Source organism: Ceratotherium simum, chromosome 2 (assembly GCF_057802395.1).
Source record: "Ceratotherium simum simum isolate JZ-2026a chromosome 2, ASM5780239v1, whole genome shotgun sequence".
In the NCBI taxonomy this organism is placed as follows: Eukaryota; Metazoa; Chordata; class Mammalia; order Perissodactyla; family Rhinocerotidae; genus Ceratotherium; species Ceratotherium simum.
The window spans coordinates 91,929,775-91,956,742 of NC_141901.1; the positions used below are offsets into that span (position 1 = coordinate 91,929,775).

The 26,968-nt window shown below is 34.5% G+C and overlaps 1 protein-coding gene across 3 annotated transcripts in view; it reads right to left on the reverse strand.

Annotated features, from left to right (window-relative positions):
• The window catches only part of LRRC7 (leucine rich repeat containing 7), a 302,077-nt gene that overhangs the window by 221,202 nt on the left and 53,907 nt on the right, over window positions 1–26,968 (reverse strand). For all 3 annotated transcript variants that reach the window (XM_014788265.2, XM_087420219.1, XM_087420224.1), the window contains exons 4-5: window positions 19,667–19,756; window positions 15,526–15,582 (exon numbers count right to left, since the gene is read on the reverse strand). In XM_014788265.2, coding sequence (XP_014643751.1) covers window positions 15,526–15,582; window positions 19,667–19,756 — 147 coding nt within the window. The remainder of the gene's footprint in view (window positions 1–15,525; window positions 15,583–19,666; window positions 19,757–26,968) is intronic.

A 26,968-nucleotide genomic window follows, 5' to 3' on the forward strand; every position in this document is an offset into this window, starting at 1 on the left:
GACGCAAGTGGTTAAGTGCACACGCTCCACTGCGGCGGCCCGGGGATTCCCGGTTCGGATCCCAGGCGCATACCGACTCACCGCTTGGCAAGCCAGGCTGTGGCGGCGTCCCATATAAAGTGGAGGAAGATGGGCATGGATGTTAGCCCAGGGCTTGTCTTCCTCAGCAAAAAAAGAGGAGGATTGGCAACAGATGTTAGCTCAGGGCTAATCTCCTCACACAAAAAAAAAAAAGTTGATGGCGTACCAAAAAATTCACATTCCTGTTTCATCTTACTAATCTCAGAGGGAAAAATCAGTGTGCATTTCTGTTTGAAAATACAGATGGACAAAAGTAATAGAAAACAAAAGAAGAAACTTTAGGGAAGTTAATTATCCTTGTTATAATTATATCCAAGTTCTCAACTTAAAAGCAGGCCAGAGTTAAGATAGAGCTATGCTGATTTACTTATTTAATACTTGTTTTTCAGGTAGAATAGGAAGAGCAAACATAATCAGTTTATTTAATGGGATTTTGCTTCTTCTCTCCAAAACTTTATAAACGGAATGTCTGCCAGATTTTATAAGGGAGTAAATTTTACTTATGAACCAATATTGAATGTCAATCATTATATTTGATAAAAAATATACAAAATATTATATAAGTTACTGAATTACAACTGAAGCAAGAATTTCAGGTTTCTCATTGTTCCTGTAAAAGGAAACAGCGATCCACTGCCCAAATCAACTGAGCTCGTATTTCTCGTCTAATGTCTCCCACAGTTTGCGAATTTCAGTTCTGCCTTCATCTTGGATTAGACTCTTGCAACATGCTTCTTCCTGTGACAGTCCAAATACTTATTTTATACCGTATGATCTCCCTCATTAAGTAGTAGATAATAACAACAACAAACAAACACATAGGGACAGAGATTGGATTGGTGGTTACCAGAGGGGAAGGGCGGAGGGAGGAGGGCGAAAGGGGTAATTCGGCACATGTGTGTGGTGATGGGTTGTAATTAGTATTTGGGTGGTGAACATGATGTAATCTATGCAGACATAGAAGTATAATGATGTACACCTGAAATTTATACAATGTTATAAACCAATGTTACTGCAATAAACAAAAAATTAAAAAAAAAAGGAAACAAAACCACCATCCCAAAAACAAACAAACAAACAAACAAATAGTTATTTTAAATGCAAAATTTTCTATAAGGAATTATAGCTAAAAGGAAAAAATAAAAGATGCTAATTTCTTAATGATAACTTAAGTAGAACAGAATTCAATTAAAACGTGGCTAATTTAAAATTTCAGATAGAATACAAACCACCAAATAACGGTTCCTTTAATACAGCAATGGAACACACTGTGTGTCATCTACTAGTGATTTTTTCTTTTCATGATAGCAGTCTCATCAGGGGGATGTGATTTGGGTATCAGGGATGATCCAAAGATTTTGTAAACATTTCCAAGCAGAATGCATTTAGTAACCTATAGAAACTTTGGTAAAATATGTCTACAGCAAATTATAATTGCATTTTGTATATTCTGATACGAAGTGTTTTAAATAGTTTGTTTCCCAGGCAACGACATTTGGCATCTACAAGAGGCCATATTGACTCACAATACACTGTATCTTCATTATGTCTTTCTTTAGAACACATTTTCATTTTACATAATGCTATGGAAATTCATTCCACATAAAAAGTAATAAATAAAAAAACTGTGATAAATTTTCTTATCAGGAAATATAATCAAAGAATATATCCAGAGTTGATATTTATTTTTTCAATTAAAATAGATAACATATTCAATTAACTAATCCAGGAAAGTAAATAAAACCCATGTATAACTAATAGTGTCATTTTAAACCATGTCTTTATATTGCCAACGTTTTTTTTTTTTTTAAAGATTTTATTTATTCATTTTTTCCCCCCAAAGCCCCAGTAGATAGTTGTATGTCATAGGTTCACATCCTTCTAGTTGCTGTACGTGGGACTCGGCCTCGCGTTGGACGGAGAAGTGGTGCCTCCGGGCGTGCCCGGGATCCGAACCCAGGCCGCCAGCATCAGAGTGCGCGCACTTAACCGCTAAGCCACGGAGCCGGCCCTGCCAACGTTTTTTAAAAACAAAAGATAGCAACACCAATTTGACATCTGTAGTGAACTCTTCAAAGCTAATGGTGAGTGGAATGGCTAAAAGGTATGTAAGTGAAATAAAAAGAAGACAAACAATGTGCTTTATGCTTGAGTTAATTTTTCAATAATCAAGAGCCAGCTGCAATGGACAAATTATAATAAGAAAATACCACACAGCTTAACTTCTGATTAATTTATGGTCCTTACAGTCAGTCAGGTTTTCACAGGTGCCCACCAACTGCTTGGCATTGTTCTGGGCACTAGGACACTTCCTTCCATGCTAAACTGCCTGCCTTCACTCAGTAAATGTTCTTTGAGAACCTTCCTTATGCCCCACACTGTTGCCAATATAAAAATAAATAAAAAGATATAGCTCTTCTCTTTAAAAGTTTATGGTCTTCTTGCGGATATACTCATAGACAACAAATCCAATATAATGTGATAAAGGTTACCATAGAGGAATGTACAAAATGCACTGGTAGCAAAGAGTAAGGAATAATTACTTGTGCCTGAAGCATCGGGAGACTTTACAGAGAAAGTGGCATTTGGATTGTACTTTAAGGATTCATAGTATATCAAAAAAGAGAGAAGGACAAATTAAAACATTTCTTCCTGACCCTTTTGTATCCTCAGTTACCTCCATTGCCCATCTTAGATTCTGCAGTCCCATACCTGTCACTCTCCTTGTAAACAGCAAAGTTCCCTGCCCCTCTGCTCCTCCTTCTGGTGTTCCCGCCAACACCCAGGCAGCCTTCTCCTTCTATGCCTGCAGCAAACTATCTGACTTTCTGAAGAAGACTGCTCAACTTCGCTAAATGGATTTCTTTCAAATATATAACCTTAAATTTCAAATGGGCATTCAACGCTGCCAGATGATTCTATGACACCACCCTAGCATATTCATGTCCCCATTCTCTAAGAGAACTACTCTTTCACACTTTCTCTCATCTCCTCAAATCTCCAACATTCCCTGCTCACTCTCAGGGGATAACTCTTCTCTGTGCTTTATAGAGAAAATCAAAGCAATTAGTTGAAAATGTTCTTGTTTTTCCTCTCCCAAGCCACCGATCTATGTTTATATCCATTTTCTCTAGGACTCTTATGTTTCCATGTTAAAAGCATCCTTGCTTCTAGGGCCACCTCCTCCACTTGTGCTCTGCATCCTATTCCCTCACCTCCTTAAGCATTTGCTCTTGTAATTATTTCTTTTCTCTCCTGCATCATTAATTCCTCTGTTTCTACTGGATCATTCCTATCAGCTTGCAAACATGCTTCATCATCCATCTTAATAATCCTTTCCATGACACCATATCCACATGCAGTTACTGACGCCTTTCCACTGTTCCATTCTGCAACTACAGTCCTTGAAGGAATTGTCTGTACTTGTTTTCTCCTTTTCTAATCCCTATTCTCTCCTCAACAACTCCAATGAGGCTGCACGTAACGCATTAATGAAATAGCTCTTATCACGCTCCTATCAATGACCTGTATCTTACTAATGCCAATGGTCAGTTTTCCGCTTCCTTCTTACTAGACCGGTAAGTTGTCTTTCATATAATTGACTCCTGCCTCTTTTTCCTAGAGTTCTGTGGTACTTCCTGTCTTTGTTTTCTTCCTTAACTCTCTGATTGCTTACTCTGAGGATTTTTCTCGGAATTCCCCTTTCATGCTCCAACTATAAATATTGAAGTGTTCTAGGCTCAATTCTGGGTCCTCATCTCCTCTCTGCCCATACTCTCTCCCTTGATTACCTCAACAAGTGTCTTAATTTTAAATCTCATCTATACAGCGATAACTCTTCAGTCTATGTCTCTAACTTCCTGAGCATATAATTTATGGATCCAACAGCCCACATCCAACTGATTGTCTAATAGGCATCTCAAACTTTTCATTGTCAATATCAAATTTCTAATTCCCCTCATCTGCTCGTCTTCAAATTTTCTCTATATCAGGAAATTATGCCACCATCCATCCTGCTAGTCAAATCCAATCTTTGGGAATGCTCCTTGATTCCTATCCTTTCCTCTCACCACAAATTCTTTTCATCAGCAAGCCTCTACCTCCAGATAGATCCCAAATCTGACCACTTGCCATCTCCATAGCTACAATCCTAGACAAAGCCCCCGTCATTCCTCATCTTCACTGCTACAATCATCTCCTAACTGGTGTCCTTCTTTCAGTTTTGTCCACCTAAAACCCCTTTTCTGCAGAGCAGCCAGACTGATCCTCATAAAGCTTCAATCAAATCACACTTCTCCCTTGTTGGAAGCCTCAAATGGCTTTCCACTACAATCAGAATATAATCCTAATTTACATACATGGCTTACAAGACAGTTCATAATTTTGCCTCTCCAATCTCGTCTCCTACTTCTTCACTCCACGCTCACTCTGCTCCAGCTACACTGGACTCTCTGCTCCTCAGACACACCACGCTTTCCCCCATCACAAGTGTTTTTACACCTGCTGTTCTTTGTTGTTGCTCTTCTCTAAAACTTCACACCTTTCTCATCACTCAAATCTAAATGCAAATGCCACCTTTTCACCAAGGTCTTCCCTGACCAACCTAGCCAAAAACCAAAACACTCACAAAACCCATGACCAACCAATTAAACAAAAAAAAATTCAAAAAACCAAAACACTTTCTATATATCGTCCTCTTTTCTTTATAGCAATTATCTATCTTATTGGCTTGTTTATGTGTTTATTGTCTGTCTCCCTCCACTAGACTTGAAAGTCATTGAAGAATAGAGAATCTGTCTCTATTGTTCCCTGTCATATCCTCTAGCACCTAGAATAGTGTCTGACATGTGTTAGATACACGCTTAATTAAAGTTATTTTTAAGCTGATTTGTTCCTTATATGATGTGAGAACTTACTGGTAAGCGTAGAGAGGCACAAACCTGCAAGCTATACTTAGGGAATTAAGCGGGGAGTTGTTGGAGGGAGGGTAGGGTCAGACTGTGAAGGGTCTTGAATGATGTTTAGTGGTTTGGATGTCATTGTACAAGGAATGAGAAACCAAAGGTTTTTAATTTTATATTCTCTTAAATAGATCCTTTAGGTATGAGATCTTCCTTCTGTAAAACTAAAGAATATATGTATAAAGTGTATATCCATTCAGTTGGATGTAATAATTAAAGAGATGCCCTTTAAGATCCTATTTAGTATAAGAAACGCTTTTCCTTTTGCTTTCGGAAATTGCATGAAACATTTAATCAAAGTAGAGTTTTGCTTTTAGAAATATGTTTAATTTAGAGATATTTCACTATAACCAGAAGAGTCAATAGCCTTAATAACATTTTAATGTAATTAAAAGACACAAAGTAATTCATTTATCTACATTGCTGCTGAACAATTCTTAATAGAGAATGGGTTATCCTTACTTTTTAACCAATTCATTTGGCATAGTATTTTCTATCCCATCTTTTCATAACAAACATAAATCTAAATAGTTAATGCTTGATGAGAGTCATATCAGTTTAATCTGATTAATTTTATTTCTAATCTTACTTATAAAATTATAGGGCATTTACTTTATAACCAGCAAAGATTGTTATTATGTTAAATGTTAACAGAAGTTCTTTTAATGTACTGAGTAAAGTTTAAATATAGAGAGAAAATGAGTAGAAATACAATGTAGTTAGGTAAAAGTTTGGGATCTCTTTGAGTGTAAATAATGTAAAAGTAAACATAATGGAATAAGAAGTTTGGCAAGGAAGAAATCATATTTTTTAAAAGCCATAAAAGCAAAAACTAAAATCTCATATTACTGAAAGGAAATATAAAATATACATCCAAGGAAATTAATGTCATGAAGTAATATCTTATGTGAATTTTTATTTTTAATATTGCTCAGGCACTGACTTTAAATGTCACAGAAACTGTGGAAAGCGATAGCAACTTAGAAATATTCCCCTTGCGTCTGTTCAACAGAAAATCAAGCTTTTTCAGGACATATTTTGCATATTGAAAGACCTGAATTAACCTCGACTTGAGGAGAGAGGGGAGTGGAGACAGGAAGAAAGTAGAAAATCTACAGTTAGATGCATTTCGTCTGTTTAGTGTGCCTTACAGAGCCAACTATCAATAATAGTTTATTGTTTACTCATCACGAGTCCTTTTCTTTTTTTTGTGAGGAAGATCAGCCCTGAGCTAACATCTGCCAATCCTCCTCCCTTTTTTTTTTTTTTTTTGCTAAGGAAGACTGGTCCTGGGCTAACATCCACGCCCATCTTCCTCCACTTTATATGGGACACCGCCACAGCATGGCTTGACAAGCGGTGCGTTGGTGCGCGCCCGGGATCCAGACCGGTGAACCCCAGGCCACCGCAGCGGAGCACGAGCGCTTAACCGCTTGCGCCACTGGGCTGGCCCCACGAGTCCTTTTTAAAAATCAAAATCGAAACATGGTTAGCAGGGAAATCTTTTAAAATGCTAGAATAAAACGTATCTCCTGAAGTTCTTTTTTTCCTGCACTTACGAAAATACTGTAGAAGGGCCCTAGTGAAAATCAATTCATCAGTACCTCTCGAGTGTCCACATTGCTGAGACTGCGTCATTACAAAACTTGCAATTGGGAAGGAAGAGCAAACTGCTCAGCAATTGCTTACTTGACATTTGGGACTATGGAGTTTGAGCTTCAAATAACATATTCGAGATGACAAAAAAAGTCTCACAATATGAAGCTTCTTAGATTTCTGAGTCAAACTATAATTAGATCAAAATTCCTGTGAAAACTTTGCCTTTAAAAAACTCTAGCAAATTTTCTAAGCTACCATTCTGAATGAAGAATCTATGACTAATTTCAAAGTGAAAGTGACGGAAAAATTAAGAGACGATTTGGAATTTTTCAGACAGAAAAGGAAAGGTTCCAGAAAGATGCTTGGAGATATAAAGGTGCATTGTATATTGAATGTAGCACAGAGACCCTGTGGGATGGTGAGTGATGGATGGGAGGTAATGACACTAGAAATGTTGCCTCCAAACCATGAAGGGTCTTGACATATTTGTCTTCTGCCAAGCTGTGAGCAGTCATTGTGAGCTTTTAAACTGACATGTGTCATGGTGTATTTTAGCAAGAAAGCTCTGACAACAAGAAGGAGATGGATTCTAATGGAGGAGATAAGAGGAAGGAGGAGTTACTGGAGGCTAAGGCAAGTTAATATTAAGGACCTCGTGAAGGGCAATGAGAGAAGAGAAGAGTGCTTAGATGTGACATAAGTTGATGGCCTGTGGATTTGCAGGTATTAGGAGAGGAAAAGAGGATTGAGATTTCTAATGTCTGTGATTAGGTGCATGGTACTGTCATTAGGCGGTATGTAGGACAAGGCCTGGGATTTCTGTTTGGTTTTGCTGTGAAGTGGTAGGAGGAAGAGAGAGATGAAGATGATTTCAGTTTTGATATGTGGTGAATATTTCATCTGAGCTCTGGCTATTGGAACATGGATTTGGAATCCAGGTAAATGTTTGTAGTTCACCACCACGTAGGTGATATCTGGGGCCACAGGAGTAGATCTGTTAACCAGATCCTATGTGTCTTTGTGTATTTTTCTGGCCCAAGACTCTGAGATCCAGTATGATGGTCAGAACATATCTTTAGTAAAGATACTACATTTATTTATAAAGGGGAGAGCAATCATCCACATTAAATTGTTTGAATTTGCAAATCTGCAATGAATGCATTTGTACAAGTACATGACGTCACAAATGATGGATATGTTCCTCCTGGTGCTTGTTGAGAGTTTTTGTTTATTTTTTAGTATCTGAGTTCAATTTACCTAAAGAAACTACCAATTTAAAAAAAAAACAGACTTAGAGAAAGACAAACACCCTATGATTTCACTCATATGTAGAAGATGAACACATGGATAAGGAGACGAGATGAGTGGTTACCAGAGGGGAAGGGGGTGGGGGGGGGTGAAAGGGGTAAAGGGGCACATATGTTTGGTGATGGATAAAAACTAGATTATTGGTGTTGAGTACAATGCAGTCTATACAAAAACTGATATATAATGTATACCTGAAATTACACAATGTTATAAGCCAATATAACCTCAATAAAATAATTTTTAAAAAGTCTTTAAGAACTGATAACTAGATATTTAGTTAAAGTTTTTATATACTTTATTGAGGATGAGAGACAATCATTTATATGAGTTCTCATTACAGTACTGCTTGAAAAATAAAGGCATATTAGCATCACACACTATTTTTAAGATAAAACAATATTAAATAATATATATATGACATATATATATAAAACTAATATTACTAAAAAAAACCCTTTATTGTCTTTCTGATAAAGAAATTTTTATGAGACAAAACAAAAAAGCATATAACTCATGCCAATCTTTTCTGGCACACACTCAAGTTTTCTAAGTGTGGGAGTATACTACTTTTGTTTAAATACTTTCCTGGTTCTAATGATCATAAGACTCATTTGCATCAACTATTACCCAAAATATAGTTTACATTTTAAAGGAGCTAATGACCACCCAGTACTCTTTAAAAATAATGACAATGAAGTTCAGAGAAGATAAATAATTAATAAACAAGCTGCAAGAGTCTCAATACAAACCAAGCTTTTCTCACTGCAAAGTAGACATTATGGCTCCTCTCAAGTGAAAGAGAACTAAGTACAGGCTAATTGTTCTGTGAGAGACTAAGCCTGGAGCTCTTACGAAACCGAAGCCACAGCACTTTCAATTTCACTATGATATCAGGAAGTTTTCATCTTTTGGTAAATTTAATCATCAGGGGTTACAGTGGCTATTGACTGAGTATTCTGAAAAGAGCGATTTAAAACCATAGGCTTTTGTGCCCTCTCCCTAGCTCCTCACTGGATTTGACACAAACTTATTTAACCATAATATTCTCAATCTTAATTTTATGTTGCAAGTATAAGGCTAAAAAGAAATACAATTAGTTCACAAGATGGAGAGTTCACAGTCTTTCCTCTTTTGAATCTTTGAAAAGCATATGCTTGGTATTTTAGAAAGGACTCTAATAATTACATTGTTATAATGCATTATCATTTATAGAATGCTTTTAAACATAGAATGTCATAATTATCACTTATTTCATTTGACTTTAAAATATAAGATCAGATGAGAAGAAGTAAAGACAACAACTGTTATAAGTGCAATTCTCTAAAACCAGAGGACACGGATATGGTTACTCTCGGTTAGCTAGCTTGTCATAGTGTCACTTTCGATAAAGATAACCCAGAATGGGATGGTACCATGGGTTTAGCAAAACATCATGCCTTGTAAAATGATATACATTGGTGAAAGCGTAAGGTAGTATGATTATAAAAACACATTGTATCCAATAACGTGTTAGTCACAAAACCAGAGTTAATAGAAACATCAAAAGGCTCTTCTGTACGCTGTGCCTGACAACGGAATTTTTTGTTACAATAGCACTAAGAAATCTATTGATGTATTTCATTGAAGTAACTGGTACAGTAATGCCAAATGAGATAAATTCATTAATAGGATACTGAAATGAGAATAGAAAATGACTTAGTCACATCTGTCCAGTTCAGAATACATATTATTTTATGAATTTTTCTTTATTATGCTGACAATGATAATTGCTAGTTAAATAGATAACAAAGGAAGAGAGGTTTTAAAAAAGAAAACATGACAAGTACATTATATTTTTGTAAGTCTGCCTACAGAGTAATCTTATTTAAAAGGAACAAATGAACTTATATGAAAACTAAAACCATGTTATTCGCGAACAAATAGAAATTTGAGTGATATTTATGGATACAGAGTATTTATTGCCATTCGAGTAGGAAAAAATAAATCCACATTACATATAGTATTCATATTTGTAGAATCTGTCACCAAAATGCCCATTTTTATAAATAGTTAAGCATTTTAGTACATAAATGCAAACTCTCTCCTTGTCCCCTATATTTACAAGTATTTCATAAATGAAGCTGATAATTTTCTCCGTGTTGATAGTTTTTTAAATTTTTAAAGAATTTATGTTTGAAAATAGCTTTTTAAAATAAGTTTTTATGTTATAGAAACAATCATAAAAGTACAAAATTTTCAAAGGATCCTACGAATAACTTTTTTGAACTACTTGAGAGTAAATTGCAAACCTGGAGCTCAATCTGTCCCAAACACTGCAGTGTGCATTTCCTACAAACAAGAACGTTCGCCACCAAACCAAACTATGACCATTCAAATTAGGAAATTAGCACTGATGCATTGCTACCATCTAATCCTCAAATGCCATGCAAGTTTTACCAGTTGTCTCAATAATCTGTTTTATAGCAAAAGAACCAACTCAGAATCACTGCTTTTAGTTATGCAGTCTCCTTAGTCTTCATCAATCTGAAATATTCCCTCAGTATTTTCTTGACTTTCATATCTAATGTCTCTCATTAATAGTGCTTTAACGTAATCCTGATTTTAATTTATAATTCAAGGGGATCTTTTTCTTAGAGTATGTCCAGATAAGATACAATGTCTCGGTGCCTCTGTGAATATATGTGTGTTGTGTGTGGGTCCTTAGGCATTCACAGAGGGGGAATATTGCACAGCTCCTGAAGCTTTGTTTTCAGGGGGGAAATTGCTTAATAAAGGAATAAAATCATGTAACATAGATCTACCATTTACTAGTTTTCAAGCATACACAGTTTAGTAGTTTCAGAGTATCATTCATGCTGGTACTTGGGAAAATTTTCCTTTAAATTATTCCTTAATGATTTTTCCTACAGAGAGTTTAAAAAATTTCATAGATGATAGTGAAATATCCTTCTATTAACCCAAAAGAAAATTTGCTCAATAAAATATTCTCTTTTGAGTGAATATACTAGAAACAGCTTTTGATTAAAATTATCCATTTTAATTTGGATCCTTTAAAATTGAGAGAGCTCTCTTTTTGGTGCTCTTTTGTAGTCTACTAGGCATTTTGATTTGGCTTATTTTACATAAAAAGCCGAATAATCTACTTCTAGGTGAAAATAAAAATGTGAAAACTCACAATGGACTATGAATATATTGGAAATAGTTACAACTGGAATTTTAGAATTAATACTCTTCTAGATTCTATTGCTTTTATCGGCTTCTCAGAGGGGTCTTTGATCCAAAAGAGACTGTCACTACTTGAGACTTATCATCTCTCCACTCTGAATCCCTCTTCCAACATCTCTGAGACTTCCTTATCCACCAAGTTCACCCATTTTTCCTTTTCGGACTTGTTCACCAGGATTTAATCTGTTTATTGATATTGCCTCAGCAATTCTACTGGAACACGTTTGAATATTCCTCTCTTGGTCAGTGTATTATGACTGCAGATGGAGGAACCACACTTCATGCCTTGTGTACTCAGAAGGCAGGGCAAATATAAACTTTAATGTTAGTTTAATTTGTGTTTCCTTTTCTTCGTATTACTTCATATTTTCATAATTATTACAGACACATTTATATAAAATCATATTTTAGCTCAAGTTAAAACAAAGCCATAATAAATTATTAATGGACAGATCATATTTTAACTTTAAGGTATTAGAAAAACTTTTCTCGCAATGGAGAATTGGAGCAATTTTATTTAAAGATAAATCTCACCATTATTATTAACCGTTTATATGCTATTACATTACTTTCATGGAAATGGTTACTAAATTTCATTTTTAAAAAATTGTTCTTATCCCTTCATTTTTATCTTGACATATTTTATGTTTTTTGACTAAATGTATCATGTTTTAATGACAAAAGCAAAGAGATGTTACACTACTTTTGGATTTTCTTTAGTTATTATAAATATTAATTTCCTTACTTTGAAATTATTTTTCCTCCCTTGTCATGCTTTAGCTATTATCTGTAACTTGAAACCACCTGAGGGCATGTCTGCTTGTGCATGATTACGTGTGTGCGTGCATGCGTGTGTGTATGTGTAGGTTTAAGATTCAGGGCTCAGCTATCAGCCATTGAGAACCCCCAATCATTTATCTTTGTCTGCCTCTGTGATGCTCACCAAAGCCTCATGTGATTATAATATTTGGTAGCCCATATAATTTTCTATGGGGAAAAACAATCAAGTGACACAAAACATCCAGGTCACATGACAGATGTTTCTCACTGTGAATCAAGATATCAGCACTCCGTTTATTTACTGAGTGCTCACTATGTGCCAGGCACTGTTTTGGGCACTGGAGACTCAGCAGTGACAAAACAGAAAAAAATCTCTCTCCTTAATGGAACTTTCGCTCTGCTGAGGAGATCATCTCCAAGTAAACAGAGTCAAGATGATTCAGAGAACCACAGTGCTATGAAGAAAATCAAACGGAACAGTGAAATGGCATAAAGGCTAAGAGGGGACAATCCTATATGACGTGAGAGAGGCTCTCAGGGAGAGCCTCTGAGGTGGTGACATCTGACGAAAGATATGAATCATAAGGAAGATCCAGCAGTGCAAAGATCTGTGGTAAGAGAATTCTGGACAGAGAAATAGCTGGTGCAAAAGTTCCACAATGAGAACAAACTCATTTCTGACTACCCCTTAAAAAATATAATTAAGAGGATAATTCTGCTATGAGGAAAAAATGTATCATGAAATCTAAAGGTTTTTCTTTTTTGGTTATGTAGTTTTTTCAGACGTTCAGCATCCTCAATTATTACATATAATCGACTGTTTCAATGATTTTTAAGCAAATGTGTATAAGAGGAATTTAATTTTCTCACCCATTGATACAGCTAGAGGAATGATCATAAAGGAACAGTGTAGGTAAACTCATAATACTAACTTTTATTTAATAGCTGAAAAAAAATTGTCCTAAAATTTGCACAAATCAAAATGTCTAATCTATGTTATATTATAATTCTTACACATTTTTACATTTTGAAAAGATTGCCCGGCATATCTACTTTTGTGTGTGTGTGTGTGAGGAGATCAGCCCTGCACTAACATCTGCCAATCCTCCTCTTTTTTTTTTTTTTTTTTTTTTGCTGAGGAAGACTGGCCCTGGGCTAACATCCGTTTCCATCTTCCTCCACTTTATATGGGACACCGCCACAGTATGGCTTGCCAAGCAGTGTGTCCGGTGTGTGCCCGGGTGAACCCTGGGCCGCCACAGCGGAGCGCGAGCCCTTAACTGCTTGTGCCACCGGGCTGGCCCCCATGCATATCTACTTTTAAGACAGAAAATGAAAAATAGAAAATCACTGAGGATCCACTAAAGACTTGACATCTTGTTTGTATCCCTGTGGAAATTATGAGCTTTCTTTTCTTGGAGTAATTTTTATAAAACTAAAATAGTTTTCCCTAAAACTACATTGCTTCCTTTATTTTCATTGGAAGTGGAAAATAAAGGACAGTAGAAAGATCTCACATATCTCTCAGCTCAGGTCTAGATTGGTGATCACAATGTACTATGCAGAACACACGGTGAAAACAGTTTATTTTTATTCAAGACAGAACTTCTTTCTGCAATTCTCATTTTATAGACACCAAAACTAAGATATGGTTCTCCATATTTTATGCACGTCCTTGGTTCTTTAGATTTTTGTCTATAAGCTAAAAAAGGAACACACTAGATTGAAAGTAATTTTGAAAATGTTCTTTAAATGTAAAACTGTAACAGCTATTCAAGTTACACATATATAACAGTCTACCAAGGACACCCAATGTCATTTGTACACATCTTTACGTTTTTTATGCCAAACATAGTTAAATATACATTATTCTACTGATTTTAACTCTGTTAGATACTGGGCCACAGTCTCAAAGCCAACACAATACCCATGCACCAATGATGAGCATTGTTACTCATGACTCTGAATTGTTCACACAGCTATCTCATATAAGTCCTCAATATCTATCTATGGTCAGGCTTTAATTTATATTTAATATTTATATTTTAAAAACATTTATTTAAAAACCTGACAACCTATGTCAGATTTATTTTACATTTCACATCAAAACCACTATTTGAGAGCAGAGGGGAAAGGATTCTCCTCCACATACTCACTATGTTCTCTTAGACCTAAACGTATGTATTTAGGTGAAGGAGACAGCTGCTTTTTCACCAGGGTTTAGTTCCTACTTAGCTATGTTTCCACTCTACTCTAAATGTAGACATTTAAAGCTTTGGGGATGGAAATGGTGGCACTAGCTGCATTTGCAGATTACTGTCACATAAGCAACCCTCTCAACCATATTCCATCTCAGTTTATGCCCCCAACCAGGAAGAGGTGCCTTCCATCAGACCTATGCATAATGTTTTGGCTTAAAAAAATGCTACTCAAAAGTGTAGGGTGTCCAAATATGGAGACATTTCCTCCTTTTGATGTTCTCTCCTTACTTTCCACTTACGGAGGAATGAATAGATGTTTTATCTCTATGTATATATTTAAATGGAATTCATATCCTTATTGAAAGTTTTATATTGCATTGACAGAATTTTCATACATAACATCATACATGAAATGTACTTGAGGGTATTTTATTAATATATTGGTTAAAAAGATCAATAAAATTCAGTCTAGTTTGCTGAGAAAAAGGATTTAAAAAGTAAAAAATAAAACTAAGTTTTGGCTCAGCAGACGAAAAGTCTCTAAGTTCTGCTGATATGTTTGAAAAATTAATCACTGCACTCAATATTTTTCTGCAATACTGCAGGAGGGTAATAATAGCAACATAGTACTTTCAATATTTTAATTGTAACATATACAAGTCATATTGATTTATTTGTGGTTAAAAAAAACTCCCCATTTTAAATAATTTTTGACTTTTGGAAATGTATTTTCCTGTACAACACAAAATTCTATTATGAATAAGGCAAGGCTGGGTGAAAGAAAGCATTTTATTAAACTAAACATTGAGTAAAATTTGGGTGATTAGTTTTTACATAAAAATGTCTTGTCTTTTTATATAAACCAAATTTTAAATAGATTAGTAAAAAAGACTAGTATAAATATAAATTTTCTGCCAAACCACTTTAGGATCTCTAGAAAAATTTTAATCACTTCTATGAAATATTTTTGCATATTTTTGATTTGAAAACTGAAAACTATCACAATCCATAAATTAACCTGAAGAATTAAGCATCTAAGTTGAACCTTTGGGAACTGTTGATTGTTTTTGAGCTATAAAAATGTTAATTTCATAAGTTTCGATGCAGTCATTCCTGGTGTGTGTTCAGCTGCGAGAAGGACCTTAAATGGACTCTTCCAACTTTACTTGTAATTATGCGATTTTACAAGGCAGGATACATGCTTACTTAATACGAATCTCTTATAGTATACTGTACTTTCAGCCTCTAGGGAAAAAACTGTGGAAAAATTAACTCAATCAAAATGGCAACGCGTAGCCAGAATAAATAGTTGTTTTTTCCTCCTAGTGAAAAATCACAATTCGAAATTTAGAAAATAAACAATCACTTACTTTGGTAGAGTTTTCAAGTGATTTTCTCTTAACTCCAAGATCCGCAATTTCACAAGTCTGTAGAAATGAATAAAAAAATTGCTTCTTATTCTCTATAAAACCATATTCCTACGGAAAAGCCAATTATCACTATATTATCCAAACAACTATGTCGAAACATTACATACCATGGTTACAGATTTTAAAGAATTATACAAATTGATTATAAGCAGGATTGCATCAACAGTGAACAATGACAGTATCACTTTCCTAACAATAAAGATCTTTCAAAGATATCATCGAGTCCCAATCATCTAAATTTCACATTTTATAAAAATATATTCACTGTTGTTTAATTGAATGCATTCAACAGATTACCAAATATCTACTAAGTGCTGTGTTCACAGGAACATGGCAATATTTTCCCTCAAGAGACCGTAAATGAACTTGTAAAGAAACAGTACAGCACAGCGGTTAAAGGCTTGAGCTTTGTGGCTGGGCGGATCTGGGTGAAATCCAGACTCTTTCATATTCTGTCTCTATGACACTGGGCAAATTAATTAATCCTTCCTAACTTAAGTTTCCTCATCTGTAATAAGTATGTGACAACAGTACCAGATTTATAGGATTTTGCATATTAAATGATTCACAAATGTAAAGCATAGTGCCTGGCACATCCTATGTTTTAACATGTGTTAGCTATTATTATTATTATTAACTGCACAATAGGAAAAGTGCTACAATATTCCAAGTCGCATTGACTCGAAGATGAACATCTTAACATTTCTGAAGTAGATATGCCTTTGAAATCTACAGCGTCATCTGTCCTGTGAAGTCCTGGGGTTGGGGAAGTCTGTGAAGGGGATGAGAGGGGTTCCTGGTTTCCGTTGTTTGTGTCACATTTGGGATTAGGAATGCATTTCACACTCAGCTACTTGTTAAGGTTTGCAGTCTTGGACACACTCTCCTTGTTGATGTCTACACTGAACTTTAAAATGTACTCAGTTGAGGCTACTTTAGAACAAATATTAATTGGATTCTTCGAATGCTTAGTGTTTGGGAATATTACCCTATTTGAACTATTTCACCTACAATTTCCCATACTTACTGTGCTTTCAGGTATTCATCTAGTTCTCTTCCCCTTCCCTTTTTGTTTTGAATCCTACCAAATTTCCAACTTAATTTTAGTCTTATAACTCTTAATTTATATTAGAAATAAAGTGATTCAGTTCTTCAGAGCACAGGTATATCGCTAGTAAAAGAGGTTCCTCAAACATTTCTATGTCTCAAGTCTTCTCAACATTCGTACTAATATGGTGATATTTTGTGACTTATTTTTGCTTTCAGGGACATTAAATCTCAGGTTTTGGAAAGGATCTTAAGCATCCTTTGTTAAATTATTCAGCTAAAGGTTAAAAAACTTTTTAGATTACAATAATAAAATAGAGCATATTTTGACAATTTACACAAAATTGAATTCTAATTCCACGTGGTTTGGGTTTTGGTATTATGTTTTCTGTTTACGCAAATCTTTTTCTTCATATTAGGACTACTAAAAGAGAACTGACAAAAATTCAAGACAAAAACGTGTGTCTTAGGGTCATAATTAAACATTTCTGATTTGATCAATCAAAAGCATATTTATAGTATTGTAGTCAATACCAGAAGGACATGCTAGTTAATATGAATGAATGATGGAGTGCCAATTCATTTAGAAGTTAGGAAAATGCTCTTTTGAGTATCTGTAAATTTTAAAAGCTGTTCAAGTATACCGTGTTCATAGGTATTGTGACATCATGGTCTGCAAAAGTAAGAGAATTTGGGAAACATTTTGATGTGCTCTCTGTATGCAAATGGAGGTTACTACATGTTAATGGACTTCTTTATTCCACTGATTTCTTCTTAATGTCATGAACCAGCTTCTGCCAACAGACAGATATAAAGTTATATTTAGTCTACTATTTGAAACAACTTGAAAAATGATCACTTGGAAAAATGCAGTTGATAATAAACTTAAAATGTCTTAACTTTTAAAATATATCTATTTTATTTACAATAGCCAAGACATGGAAACAACCTAAGCGTCCATTGATGGATGAATGGATAAAGAAAATGTAGTATATATATCTATATCTATAGATATAGATATCTATACACAATGGAATACTATTCAGCCCTAAAAAAGAAGGAAATCCTGCCACTCGTGACAATATAGATGTACCTTGAGAACATCATGCTAAGTGAAATAAGTAGGAGAGAGAAAGACAAATGCTGTATAATCTCACTTATATGTGGAATTGAAAAAAAAAAAAACTCGGGGCCTGCCCGGTGGCATAACAGTTAAGTTCGTGCATTCTGCTTGATGGCCTGGGGTCGCCAGGTCGGATCCTGGGCACGGACCTACTCACTGCTCATCAAGGCACGCTGAGGCGGCATCCCACATAGAAGAACTAGAAGAACCTATAACTAGGATATACAACTATGTACTGGGGCTTTGGGGAGAAAAAAGAAAAAAAGAGGAAGATTGGCAACAGATGTTAGCTCAGGGCCAATCTTTCTCAAAAAAAGAAAAAAAAGAATGCTAGCAGGAAATCTACCATCACTTCATGTGCACACTACTCCAGTAAAAAAAAAAACTCATAGAAAAAAAGACCAGATTTGTGGTTACCAGAGATAGGGAGTGGGGGGTGGGGGAATTGGAGGAAGGGGGTCAAAAGGTATAAACTTCCAGTTATAAGATAAATAAGTGCTGGGGATGTAATGTACAACATGATGATTATGTCAACACTGCTGTATGATATATTTGAAACTTGCTAAGAGATTAGATGCTAAAAGTTCTCCTCATAAGGAAAAAAACATTATTTTGTAACTATATGAGATGATGAATGTTAACTAAATTTATTGTGGTAATAATTTCGCAATATACATGTCATTATGCTGTACATTTTAAACTTATACAGCGCTTATGTCAATTATATTTTAATAAGAAAGAAAAAAGTAGATGTTCATTGCAGAACACCTGGAGAATATTAAAATATATAAAGATGACAATAAAAATTATCCATATTTCACTTCCAAGGAAACAGTCTTTTATTTCGTGCATATTCATATTCATGTTGGAAGCACAGTTTATATATTTTGTTATCGTATGCTCCTAAACACAACTTATAATAGAAATTTTAAAATATATTTCCCTAGGCAAGATTATAAATTGCTACATAGTATTGTCATATGGATGTACCATAACATATTTAACTAATCTCCTAGATGGATGTCTGCTTCCACTTTTTTCGCATTGTAAATAATGATAATATCCTTGTCCATAAATCCCAGTGTGATATCTGATGATGATATGATACATTTCTAGAAATGAATTACAAAGGCAACAGTGGTAAATATTTTCGGGTGTTTTAAAGCGCACTGCACGAAGTTCATGGCATCTGCAACTCGATCAGCAGCACGTGTGGTTATATTTCTTCATACTCTATAAACAGTTTTTGCAATATGCCAGAACACAAAGCCCTTTATTGTCATTTTAACTTGTATTACTTTTATTATTTGTGAGGATAAACATTTTTCGTGTGTTTATTGGCAATTTGTATGTTTCATTATTAATTGCTTGTACATGTCATTTTCCCATTTTTTCTAATGAGATCTTTGTCTTCATACTCATTTGTAAGAATTCTTTATGTTAAGGACCTAAATAATCTGTTTGCCATATATGGTGGAAATATTTTCCCAGATTATTGTTTTACCTTAATTTTAAAATATTTTCCAATATTATTTTAAAAGTATTCATGTAGTAAAATCTATCTATCCATTTATGATAATTTTCTTTGTTTCTATGCTATACAGGTATTTCCCAACCCAAGAGCCATAAATATCCATGTGCATTTTTTTCCAGATCATTTCTGGTTTTATTTTTTTTCTATTTAACTCCTTAATTCATCTGGAATTTTTTTGATTGTTAATGACATGTAAAGACCTAATTTTACTATATTTTTGGCAAAATGTTTCATTAATTGATGTGTCTCATTTCTTGAATAAGAATGAGGCCTATCTTTAATCACAATGGCCACTTTTGAAGCCTCACCTACTGGCGCTGGGAAAGTACTTACCTAAAATGAAATAAAATTGCATCTTTTAAATTTCTTATCCTTACCTTCCAAAATTGGCTGGAAGAAATTCAAGAAAGGCGTCGTTCAGGTAGAGCTGGGTCAGATTTAGAAGCTGCGTGAAGCCATCAGGGAGTCTAGAAAGAAGTTAAAGGCTTAGTCACTGCATCAATGTTGCCATAGAAACAGAACAAAAATATATGTCTCTGAGGAGAAAAAATAGAAGTGTAATACATTTTTCAACTCTCCTTTGGTATCACAGTAATGGAAGAATTTATTGAGCACGTTGTTACAGCTTGAAAATTTTGCCTGTTATTAAGACAAATGGCCTTCACCTCTCTCCACGCTGCTTTCCTATGCTGAGATTTATGTCACTGCACTGGCAGAGTCGGCGACACCATCTCTTCCCGTTGCCCTAACCTTATGCACACCAGCGACATGATTTTTATGGAAATTTCAAGTTGTAGGCCATGTTTCATAATTTTATTTATTTATTTATTTATTTATTTATTTATTTATTTAATTTTGTGTGAGGAAGATCAGCCCTGAGCTAACATCCATGCTAATCCTCCTCTTTTTGCTGAGGAAGACCGGCTCTGAGCTAACTTCTATTGCCAATCCTCCTCTTTTTTTTTTTCTCCAAAGCCCCAGGAGATAGTTGTATGTCATAGTTGTACATCCTTCTAGTTGCTGTATGTGGGACGCGGCCTCAGCATGGCTGGAGAAGCGGTGCGTCAGTGTGCGCCCGGGATCCGAACCCGGGCCACCAGTAGCCGAGCGCGTGCACTTAACCGCTAAGCCCCAGCGCCGGCCGCGTAATTTTAAATTTAATGTTCTTTCTCCATAGAATATTCACATGTATAGTCAGGCAAGGAGATCTACTTACTCTTTCACTTAATCATTAAAATTTGTCTACAATTTGCTACAATGACGACTAAAGCTGTCCAATAAGAAAAGGAAAGGAGTATTTTGTCCTTTTAACTGATAACTTCTTTAATGCAGGCTCAACATGCAGGTACATTATAATTCAAATTGGTCCAATTCATGCTCACTAAAAATGAGCAAGAAAATTGAAACAATAATTAAGCAGAATCCTAAAAGTTTTAAAAGGCATTAAAAGAGCTGAGAAAAAGTCCTTTGGGGAAATTTTATCAGTTAGATAAAATAATTATTTGAAATACTTAAATCGTTTTCGCCAAAAAGATTTAACTCAAGAATTTTCCAGGAGACCTTTTCTTAGAAGGATATTGAATATTTTCCTATAATTAAATTTTTACTTAAACATGTTTAATGCCTTTAGTTATGGTCTAGACAAGACTATGATTTTTTATAAAATACTTCTAAAAAGTGTACAGATTTGCCTTCCCCTCATATTAAAACCTATCTCCCTCCTTACATTTCCTGACAAAAATATTTAAACGGCTGCCTATACTCACTGCTTTTTACTACTCCTCAAGCCATTGTTTTCCGGCATCTACCCCATCTCTATTACTGAAACTGCACTCTCCAAGCCTCCAACAACCTCTTAGGTCGCAATTCTATTAACTTCCCTTCGTTTTGCATCTCATGCTGCCTAGCAACAGTTGCCATCATTGCTTGTTCTCTCCTTTTTCGGCTCCTAGTACACCACTTTTCCTACTGCTTCTCCTACTCCTGGGGTATTACATCTGAGTTTCAGTCCACGGTTTCTCTTCCTCTGCCCAACCTTTTATTATGAAATGTTTTATATATATAAAAGAATATATGTATATCCACAATACAATTTAATAAATAGAGCCAGTACCTTTAAACCCCTCTAGGTACCCCTCTCTGACTACATCTTCCTATTTGCACCACAAATTCCTGAATGATGTTTACTATTCTGCCTTTTAAAGAGTGTTACTATGCCTATTTAAATATCTTTAAAAAAGTCACATGGTTTTACACGTTTTTGAACATTATATAAATCAAATCATACTATGAACATTTTCCTCAGGCTTTAAAAAATTAGCATTAGATTTGTGAAATTCATCCATTTTGATGTAGATGACTGATCACCATAGCATAGTATTCCATTGTGTGAATATACCACAATTTATTGATTATTCTCCTTCTAATAAACATTATATTTATTTCCAGTTTTTGGTTTCCTGTTATAAACATTGCTTCTGTGAATATTTTTGGACATATATCTTGGTGTACAAGAGATTACTTAAGTTATATCCCTGGTTACAAGAGATTAATGTCCCTCAGGAACAGCCCTCAACCCATGACTAGGAGGAATATAAATATCTCAGTTTCCTCACCTATTATGCTTGATAACTCTGTGATATGTGTTTTTCACAGTTTCCCAGAGTTCCCCAGAGAGATTAAGGTCCAATGGCGCATATTAATAAATAACTTGATAACACACCCTCAACAAGCATTTCCCTAGACCATCTCCTAAATATAATGCTTGAATTCTTTTCTAAACATCTGCTTCTGGGGAATCCAAACTAAACACAATTAATATTTTTATATCAATGTGTAGGAATCCTTTACACACTCTTAGGATACTAATCTTATATTGATTATTTTTGCTACAAATATCTTGTTCCAGTTTGTTTTCTGGAGTTGGATTGTTTGTATATGGCTTCATAGAGGATGTCTCCATAAACTTGCTCTTAAAAAGAGGTAGAATCCATGAAAGTAGAAAAGAAGGAGAAAGGAGGCAGAGGAAGAGGGAGGGTTTTATAATGTAGAGGTAAGAATTCACCTGAGATGGATGACAAACAGAAGATGAGTCTAGAGGGAATACTTTATGTACAAGAGTATTAGGAATTAAGATTTGAGAATATCAGTAGGGGACAGGATTTAAAGGGTATTGAATGCATGACTCAAAGGTTGGAACTTTCCTATAAGATTAAAAAAATCCATGGGATATCACTGTTCTCTACGTTTTCCTTTGTTTTTAATACATTAGGTAATGCATTAGGTAATGCAATACATTAGAGCTCACGTCCTGATAGTATGATAGTTTTTATGATAATGGCACAGATGTTCAATAGACTGCAATCCAAATTTAGCTACTGTCTTACTTTAATGTCCTTTTGGTTCCTATACTCATTCAAAAGAAAGAATCATTTATGACTTTTAAAAAAGGTTAATATGTGTAAAATAAGAAGAATATTAAAACCTTTGATCTATTAATTTACTTTAACATTGTAACTTTTAATAAGTAAAAAGGCTTTAAAAATACTAATTTTCTAGTTATATGGGCAGTTAGAACTATCTAGCCTCTCCTAGTCTCCTAGTCCACATAAGTAGGCACTAAATGGTATTACATTATACTACTTCTTTGATCAAAAATATATTTCCTTATTGCTGCTTCTCTGGCAAAGTTTATGCTGCAGGAAAATCTAGCTTCTTACATAAAACACTTCTTTGAGGATTTAAGAATTGATCACATTGTGGCAGACTCCAATTTCAAAATTGGACTGCCAAAAATAAGTCATATGAAAAACCAGAATACAAAGTAAGATAGTTTTTTCAGCCTAGTTGTAAACAAACACATGTTGACATTTTATATTGAACCTTTCTTTTTTTAAAATGTGGAGTTAAAGATTATATTTATACAGTATGTCTCATTTAATATCATGTGTAATTTTTATTTCAATTCACTTCAATAAGAATTTATTGAATGCTTACTCTGCACTTAGATTCAAAATTAATGTCTTCCTCACTTTCCTCATAGGATTCTATTCATAGATTTAGCAAAATATTTATATCAACTATGCTTTGTACAAATGTTGGGCATTTTCTATTCCTGGGATAAATCACAAACTCTTTGAGACACGGAATTTTTTAATCTTTTCAATGATCTAATATTGTACTTTGAAAACATATTATTTGAAAAATATATAAAGTCAGTAGGTCTGCTAAAGAAGATAATCAACTTTATTTATTATTAATTTTATGGTACAATTTTGTAGCTTCTATTAGAGACAAAGGCCCCACTTGTCAATATCACTATTGCCAAAGGAATGTACAAGGAGCTTCAAGGAAGAAGATAGCAAGCTACATAAACTTGATGAAGATGGCAATCATGAGTTGTCTTTATTTGCCTCAAGCTATTCAATGAAATCCAACATTTTACACTAAGCAAGGGAGCTCTCAATAACGAAATGATTTTACTGTCCTAAAGTAACTGGTGGTTTTCACATTTGACTATGTTAAAAAATTTAAAAAATAGATGTTTAGTATATATTGGTAAATAATTCTTTCTCTACTAAGGAAATACTTTCATTTTATTAATGGCTTAAATTAAAAGTGGCATACTCAAACAACAACAAAGAAAGGATGATAGATCCAGACACCCATAAGGTTAGTGGTTGAGCATGTGGGCATTGATGTCAGAAGACCTGGGTTTGAATCACAGTTCTTTCAATTACTGTCTCTGTGACTTTTACACCTGATCTTTGTAAGACTCAGTTTCCTTATTTGTAAAATGATACTAATATTCACTTCCAAAGTTGCTCCAATGATTAAATGATTACCTGAACCATTATAAGAACTCAGTAAATGGGAGCAATTATATTACTTTTCCTTGGTACTGTTTTCATTCTGATCTTTCAATATTAACTTGGATACTAATTTAAATACTTTTATTAATGCTAATTTTATTGTCGGAATAGGCAAATTAAGATTGGTTGCAGACATCCTTGTTTCAACATTTTTCTTTTCCAACTGCATTTACTTACTAGTTAAATGAAAACATATTACAGGCATTTGATCTATAATAGAACACTTATAACAAATTAAATTACAGATTTTATAAGTTGTTATTAAGAAGCCACTGTAAAATCTTCTACTCTAACTGGAAAGATATTTTACTTCTAAACATTTTAATTTATACAGCTAAAATTATAATATTAATATAAGAATATTACAGAATATTTGGAAAATACAGAAAAAAGAACAATATCGCTCATAATTCCACCTCCTTAACACAACCATTATTATCATTTCATATATTTCTTTCTAATCTAATTTCCAGTTAACTGGTTTAACATCACTGCAAACTTGTATCATGATTTCTCCGTACTTTGTAATTATCTTTCAATTTTGCTGTATAATCAGAGCAACTACACAATCTATCATTCAAACTAGGACTTTTTTTTTCTTTAATTTTTATTTATTTATTTATTTATTTTTTCCCCCAAAGCCCCAGTAGATACTTGTATGTCATAGTTGCACATCCTTCTAGTTGTTGTATGTGGGACGCGGCCTCAGCATGGCAGGAGAAGTGGTACGTCCGTGTGCGCCCGGGATCCAAACCCGGGCCGCCAGCAGTGGAGCGAGCGCACTTAACTGCTAAGCCATGGGGCCGGCCCAAACTAGGACATTTTTGAGAGTTAAAAGGGAGCTATTATTAATCAAGCCACGTCAAGAGGTGTAAACTGGGATGACTTGAGCAGATATATATGGTTACCATATATATAATCTTTGTATCTTATAGCAGATGTGCCATAATTTATTAGTAATTTCCTTATTTTTGAGTATTAAGAATATTTCAAATTTTCTACACCGTATCTTTTAATTTAAATCCTAATCAAAATGTTTCTTCAGAATTGGTGAAAATATAGTAAAAGAAATCCAGGAATTCAAATACTATTTTCATGTGTTTCCATCTGTAAAAAGGTATGCAGGCAAGATTTACCTATTTCATAGGGTTGCTGTGAAAATGAAAATGAAATAATGTATCTAAAAGCCTGAGATATAATAGGTTCTCAATAAACCTATTGGCCCATGCATTTCTCATTGAGCAGTTGTTTTCAGTTTTACTGTGATAATTTTCACCAACAACTTGGTTAAGGCATTCAGACTATACTATAATGTTCACACCTAAAACTAAAACTAAGATGATAACACTCAAAACTATACCTTTTATATTCCAGGGTTTTCATGACTTACTATGTTGTAGATTTCTTGGGTCAAAGAAAATGAACAGAAAAGCAATATGTAGGAAAAAAATCAGTGAAACCCAAATCTGGCTTTTTGAAAAAGAGCAATAAAATTGATAAGTCTCTAGTGAGACTGATCAAGCAAAATGAGAAAGAAGACACAAATTACTGATACCACGGATGAAAAAGATAGCAGCACTAGAGAACCTGTAGATATTAAATGACTAATAAAAGAATACTATGAAAAATGAGATGCCAATAAATTTGAAAACTTATATGAAATGTACAAATTCCTGAAAAACATGACCTACCAAAGATCACTCAAGAAAATGTAAGTAGTTTGAATAGCCTTTAACTATTATGTAAATTAAATTTGTAATTAAAAACCTTCCTATAAAGAAAACTGCAGGCCCAGATGGCAGGCCTAGAATTTGCACTGCCGAATTCTACCAATATTTAGGGGAGAAATTATTCCAATTCTATGCAATTTCTCATAGAAAATAGAAGAGAACATTTCCCAACTATTTTTTGAGGCCAATTTTACCCTGTTACCAAAACCAGACAAAGAAATTACAAGAAAAGAAATTGCAGACTAATATGCCTCATGAATATAGATAGGAAAATCCTTTACAAAATATCAGCAAATCACAGCCATTAATTTATAAAAAGAGTTAATGCTTTTGACCAAGTAGGGTTTATCCCTGGAATACAAAGTTGGATCGACATTCAAAAACCAATCAACGTAATTCACCAAATCATCAGACCGAAAAAGAAAAAACATTTCATCATGTCAATAGATGTTTAAAAAAAAAGCTTTGACAAAATTCAACAACCATTGATAATAGAAGGTCTCAGCAAACCAGATATCAAAGATGTGGCGGATAGGTTCTAATCCTCACTTACTGACGTTCAAACTCTTGTATAATCTTCTCCCCTTGAGTGTTGATAGGACTTGTGACTTGTTTCTAATGAATGGAATCTGACAAATATGATGAGATGTCACTCCCATAACTGTATTAGATTATATGACTCCATCTTGCTAGGAGGCTCACTCTCACTCAGTTGCTGGCCTTACAGAGACAAGCTGCTATGTTGTAACTGCCTATTGAGAGGGTCACATGACTGGGAACGGCCAGCCTCTAGGAACCAAGAGTGGCCTCCACCTAACAGCCGGCAAAAAGCTGGGGACTCTCAGCTTTATAACAGCAAAAAACTAAATTCTGACAATAACCTGAGTGAACTTGAATGTGGATTCTTCCCCAGTTGAGCCTTTAGATGAGAAGACAGCTGGATGAATGCCTCGATTGTAGCCTGGTGAAACTCTGAAGCAGAGAACCCGGCTAAATCATGCCCAGATTCCTGACCCATAGAAACTAACAGAAAATAGACCTGGGTTGTTTTAAGCCACTAAGTTTGTGGTAATTTCTT